We start from the raw sequence: 6,678 nt of genomic DNA on the forward strand, positions 1-6,678 counted from the left end.
TGTAAATATAAATATATGTAGAACCCCATATCAACTTTACAAAAGATCCCATGTGGAGAGAATGTAGCCATATTTTTATCTAAAAAAGTCGGATAATTACAAAAATTACCTGATAAATCTAATCAACAAGATATCCGAAATCCAATATTTCCAAACAAGAATTAGGGTTTATCCTCTCTAGATTATACACAATCCAATATGGTAATATCATATTTTATCCAATCTTTTTCTTCTAATATATATATTAAAGGAATGTCGGGTTTTGCGCATTTCTAATATTTATTTTTGTTGTTTCTTCCACAAGATAAAAATTGTCGATTTTACTTGATTATGTTCACATTTTATTGATTTCGGTAGTTTTTAACATTAGTGACTAGTTTCTTTCTAAAAATATGAAATTTAATACATTATTTAGATGAAATTATAATTATAAATTGAGCGTTTGAACCCCGCACTAAATTTATTATTTTGTTTAAAATTATTTATCATCGAATATTGTTTTTCATAATTATATATGTTATATGACATGTACTTTTTAATTACTTTTTGATTTATAATTTTGATAATAATAACCCGTCTTAAAATTGTAGTGTGTTTTTTAATTTTTTACTACTTGGGGAACTTCTTATTTATAAAAAGGGAAAATTACACATTAGCGCTACTATATATTTCGAGCACCTAAAGTTATTTTCGAACCTTTTAAGGGAACAACATGTTTAGTGACCTGTTCATCTAGTCCCCTAAGCCTTTTTTTCCCGGTTAATAGATGTAGGTGGCTTGATGTTAATTAAAAAAGGTTAAGGGGACTAGATGAAACTAAATAATCACCACATGAGCAAACCATTCAGTAACCATCATCATATTTGAGTTTTTAGGTATCAATATCTGAAACTAAATTGATTCATGGGTTTCGACTTATGTTTCCTGTGAAGTATTCCAGAAATAATCATGTTGCGTAACTACATGAGAAAAGGTTACAGTCGGAGAAGAGGTTCTGAAAAATCTCCCTTTTTTGGATCTATACATTAAAGCAAAACCTTCGTCCTTTTCTTTTGTGTGTATTGGGGTCGAAGATATCACCGAAGATTGATCTTCCATACGAACCCTTGTGAATAGATTTTACGGATCTCATCGAACCCTTCCTCTTACTTTGGATAGGTCTCAAGAACCCAAATGATTGGTAGAAAAATAGCCAGATTTGATAGAGATGAAGATGGATCTTGTTTTTTTGGTTCACCATTGTTGTACAAATCATTTTGTTTCAGAAACCGGTGTGGATCCTAGTAACCTGGTTGTAAATTGAGCACTTAATTACTTCAATTCAAATGGATTAGGAGCGGACTAATCGAGTGGTTTGGGTAGACTGAGAATCGATTTCATAGTTTGCATTACAACAACATCGTTCGCGTTCGACTGTAACTGAACACAAACGATCGAAACACACAAGAAATAGATGATAAATAGGTGAAATCCACTTCCCACTGCCTGTTGAAATCGCAAGCAAACTGTATGTAGACTCCACTTCCATCAATCCATAGAGAGAGAGAGAGATAGAGAGAAAGAAAGAAAGAAAGACAGGTCAAATGAACCAAGAGTGATTAGTCAAGGTTTATGTGGTAAAGGGGTAAGTAGTTTACCCCTTCATTTTGTCCAAAGTGACAAAATCGACCTGACAAAAACCATTTTGTTCCCTTAGAAGGCACGAAAAAATTTTAGGGACTTAATGGGCAAAGTTATAATACATCGTAGGGCCGTTGCGTTATTTTCCCTTATGAAAACAAATGTTAAAAGACGGGTTGTTATCCAATTATTTTGGGTTAGGCGTTCACGACGAGCTTACATGATTTTAAACATGTGATTTGCTTTTTTAAAAGAATGGTCCATACAAACTCATATTTAGGTTTACATGTTGGGATGTTCGAAGTGGTTCAACTATGGAACTTGGAAGCATAGGTGTACAAACACTGATTTAAACCGTTTCCGGTTAAAAAACGGTTTTGTTATATACAACTTATAGAAAAACCGATTTTAGTTATAATTGGTTCTGCCTTTTTGGTTTTTTATGAAACAAAATTTTGTTAAAGTATCAGTTTTTTCGGTTTTAAAAGCGGTTCGTATTCATTTTTTGGAAAAAAACAGTAAAAAAACCAGTTTCCGGTTAGAAAAACGCTATAATAAACCATAAGTTTGGTTTTAGTTGAACTAATTAAAAAAAGCAGTTAGGTTATTTTGAAATGATTACAGTTGTATGTCAGTGGATTGTAGATTATTAGTTTAGCCCACATTCTCTTTGTATATGATTAGTCATTTAGCTCATATAACCCTCAGTTGTATTCGTATGTATATATATTCTATTTCGTATGTATATATATTCTATTGTATGGTTCATTATTGAGACATATGAGAATAATATTTAATTTCGTGGTATCAAAGCTCACTTTTGAATTATTCTCCTTTCCTTATATCTTCCCTTAATATCCTCTTATTTCCTTTTCTTCTCACTAACAATTATTCTCTTACCTTTCGTGAGTGTTGATCACCCGTAGAACAACCCTACTACCGTCAGATTGTTCTTCCCAAAGCATCTCTCCTCTGAATTTCATCATGCATGGATCCAGAAACACCACCTCTCTTCCTCTAAATAAGGTCTTCGACATCACCGATATAAAAACCTACATACCTCCTATCCTAGATATCGACCGATTCAACTATAACCTGTGGAGATCTCTCTTCACCACACATTGATGAGTCAAATCCTAAACCTACCGATGCATAGTGGGAAGAAACCGAATCTATAATCTCATTATGGTTGTATTGTTCCACGTCTCGGAATGTTCTCAACATGGTCTTGAAAGAAGGTCAATCCGCAAGGGACATTTGGGTTGCAATCAAAAACATTTTCCATTCCAACAAGAACTCAAGAGCCATACAACTCGAGAACCAACTTCTAAACATCACCGTGGGTGATCTCTCCGTTGCATTGTACTTCAGGAAAATCAAAGCAATCGATCAACTTAAAAATCTCAGTTCCAAGGTCCCCACCAAGAACCTCGTGATTTATGCAATAAATGGTCTATCACCCAAATACCACCATGGTGGATGCATCATGCGTCATCACTCTCTGTTCCTATCTTTATCGGATACCCACAACATCACTACTCTTGAAGAATAAAATCTCCTACAACAGATCATCCCAAAAGCCTCTCATGTCGATCATGCATGTTCTAACGTTCTTTTTCATTCATCGGGAAATTCTCCCAACAATGGAGGAAACAATCGCAACCACCTCCTCCGGAACGATCACTGACAGCCCAACCAGCACTGCCGCCAGCTGGACCAACAAACTCTCGCTCAACAATAATATAGTTAGGTGTTTATCCAACCACCACCAGGTCTCCATCAACAACAGCAAAACGCTACCATTTCTAGCGCATATCATGCCCCTTGGCAGTCTGATTTCTTCCGCTCACAAAGCTGGCCCAATGAGCAGCAACAAAACAACATGCCTCGTCTTTTGGGCCGCCTCCTCCACCTTGTAAAAAACATCAGTAGATCATCCTACATGGGCAGTTTTCCCAGGCCGCAGGAGCACCAAAACTGGTGCATGTGACTTCTCACACATCCAACTGTATGTCACAAAATCCACCCATTGTTCCCTTTTCTCAAGCATGGCAGATTTATGAAGATGGTCCTACTAATTCCCACAAATGTTTAGTATATTCACGTTAAATGATCCTAGAAACACAGGTTGGATTATGGATTCGGGTGCCAACGATCATGTTCTCTCGAACAAAGGAATTATCAGAACGATATCGACTAATCATGGTACTCCTTTTATTTACGTTGGTAATCATTCTAAAATGCCTATAAGTATGACCGGTCACACCACTTTCCCCATTTCAATTCCGTTTTGTACTCTTCATCTTAATAATATTCTTATAACTCCCAATATAATTAAAGATCTCATTTATGCTCGTTCCTTCACTCGTCAAAATAAATTTTCAATTGAATTTGGTTTTACTGTCAAGGATTACATGAACAAACAAACTCTTATATGATGTGATAGCGTTGGTCCTCTTTATGATGTCACTCTTGTAACCCCACAATTGTTCGATTCTTCAAGTTCTTCCCTTTCGCATCAACATTTGGGTCATCCTGGCCATCAAGTGTTGAAGTCTTTAATTTCCAATAAATTTATTTTCGTGTAATAAAGACAATTCTAGTGTTCTTTGTGAACATTGTCAACTTGGAAAAATTGTTCATTTAGTATTTCATAATTCGAATTCTATTGCTCATGATATGTTTGACGTTATTCATTTGAATATTTGGACTTCTCTAATTTCTAGCTCTAGTGGTATTTGTTATTATGTTATTTTCTTAGACCACTACTCTCATTTTATGTGGGTCTACCCTTTAAAACAAAAAAGTGATATTAGGGGAGTATGACAATCACTTATTTCATGATTTATTCACCAAAAATGACATCTGTTTCTGTTTCTCTTGCCCCACACCTCTCAAAAAAATGGTAAATCCGAGCATATTCTTCGAACCATAAACAATGTTGTTCGAACTAATATTTTCCAATCCCACCTCCCTCCTTATTTTTGGGTCGAGGTGCTTCATATAGCTGTTTATCTTCTAAATATCACCCCATCCTATACCAACCTTAATGTCTTTAGTTGTCTTTGCTACCCGCATATCACCACATCCCACAAACTTCAACCTCGCACCACTCCTGGTTTTTCTTCTAGGTTTTCCAACTCTTCATACCAGTTTCCGATGCTATGACTTATCATCTAAAAAATTATCATCTCTCATCATGATATTTTTTAGGAGACCGGCTTTACCTACTCAAGCACCGTCATATCAATTTCATAAATATAACAGCGACACATCTCTTTTTTCATTTCATCACCTTCATACTCCTCATACTATTTCTCCTACCACTCCAACACCTCCTCTACATCAAAACGACCCGCCCTCGACCCTCCTCCTTCTTGGCTATCATACAACCCCCCTACACCTTTCCTCACCAAAACCATGAATCACCCCACCCCTCCTCCTATAAACAACCAACCTCCTCCCTCTTATCCCATGACCACTCACTCTAAAAATGGCATTTACAAACACATTTAGCATCTTAACCACAGCACGACATCCCTTTCCCTTGTCCCTCTGTCATATGTACATGTATTATGGGACCCTAACTGGCACCAAGAAATGAAAGAAGAATACCATGCACTTATGTCAAATGACACTTGGACCTTGGTTCTAAGACCAGCTGGGGTGGACATTGTGCATCCCATGTGGTTGTTTAAATAGAAGTTCAATGCTGGTGGGTGTCTTTCTTTATTTCTCTCTCTCTCTCTCTCTCTCTCTCTCTCTCTCTCTCTCTCTCTCTCTCTCTCCAAATCAATATTTGTAGCAAATGGTTGCATCCAACAATAGGGTATAGAATGTGAAGAGACTTTTAGCTCAGTTGTCAGACCATCCACCATTCACACCAATCTCAGTCTTGCTATCTCTCGTCATTGGCCTATTCATCAGCTTCATGTGAATAATGTTTTTCTTTATGGTGGTATTCAGGAGACGGTTTACATGCACTAATCCACCGGGTATTGTGACTATCGTCACTAGGATCACGTATGTCTCTTCCGTCACTCTCTTTGTGGTCTCAAATAGGCTCCCTGAGCCCGGTATCACATATTTGCAGCTCATGCTTTTAAGTTGGCTTTATTCACAGTCGTATAGATGCTTCTCTTTTTGTGTACCGCTGTATTGAACACACTTCTTATATTCTTCTATATGTTGATGACATCATTCCTATAGGACCTTCCACAACTATCCTATAAAAAATTATCTCTCTCATGAGGAAAGAGTTTTCCATAACAGATCTCTGACCTCTAAACTATTTTCTTTGGATATGAGCCACTCGCGACACTCACGGCGAGTTTCTTTCTCAAGAAAAGTATGCCACTGACATCCTTCGGCGTGTAAACATGCTGAAATGCAACCCTTGCCACACGCCTTATGAAACCATTTCACAAGTTCAATATCGATGGGAAACCAGTCGTCGATCCTTCCCTTTATCGCAGCCTAGATGGTGTACTGCAGTACCTTACCTTTACCAAACCATATATATGATAGGATTTAGGTAAACAAACAAAAATAAAACCCTTAAGTTTGCATGCAAGCTAAATAGTATCTATGTTTTCTCTATTGAACCAATAACTAAGAACATCAAAAATAACCTTCGAAACCCTAGGATATTTTCGAAATTTAGATGAGATTGTTTGAGAATTACATACCTTTTAGTTGTTATAGCAAACAACTAAAGTTCTCCTTTGTTGATCTCTTGAAAGAAAGCACCACAAGTGTCGTGCCTCTAATGGAATGACACCCAAGGTAACAAGAGCATAATATAAAAGAGAGGAGAGGGGAGAAAAATTTCTTCCAAGGCTTGTAGAGGGAAGGGTTGGACGAAAACGATAGCCAGGAGGTTCCTTATATAGTTTTGGAAACTTGGTGCCAAAGCTAGGGTTTAAGGGATAAGCCCGAGATTCCATTGCTTGGTGACAAAGCAGCCCAATCCCCTTATCTAAGGCGCCTTGGACGACATCTCCTAGGCTTTCCCTAGATATTTTTGCCACCTCATTCTATGAGGTTCTAGTGCTTTCC

At 37.1% G+C, this 6,678-nt stretch overlaps 1 protein-coding gene across 1 annotated transcript; it reads left to right on the top strand.

Annotated features, from left to right (window-relative positions):
- The first annotated feature begins 2,842 nt into the window (after nt 1-2,842).
- LOC145165044 (uncharacterized) lies at nt 2,843-3,172 on the top strand. Its single transcript, XM_079083682.1, has one exon. It carries the CDS (start codon nt 2,843-2,845, stop codon nt 3,170-3,172), a length of 330 nt encoding a protein of 109 aa, XP_078939808.1.
- The last annotated feature ends 3,506 nt before the right edge of the window (nt 3,173-6,678 follow it).

The sequence above is a fragment of the Lactuca virosa genome, chromosome 3 (genome assembly GCF_052849685.1).
Source record: "Lactuca virosa cultivar CGN04683 chromosome 3, Lactuca_virosa_CGN04683_v6, whole genome shotgun sequence".
Classification (NCBI taxonomy): domain Eukaryota; kingdom Viridiplantae; phylum Streptophyta; class Magnoliopsida; order Asterales; family Asteraceae; genus Lactuca; species Lactuca virosa.

Coding starts and splice junctions, on each gene's coding strand:
- LOC145165044 (XM_079083682.1), top strand. CDS start 2,843: ATGGTCTTGAAAGAAGGTCAATCCGCAAGGGACATTTGGGTTGCAATC.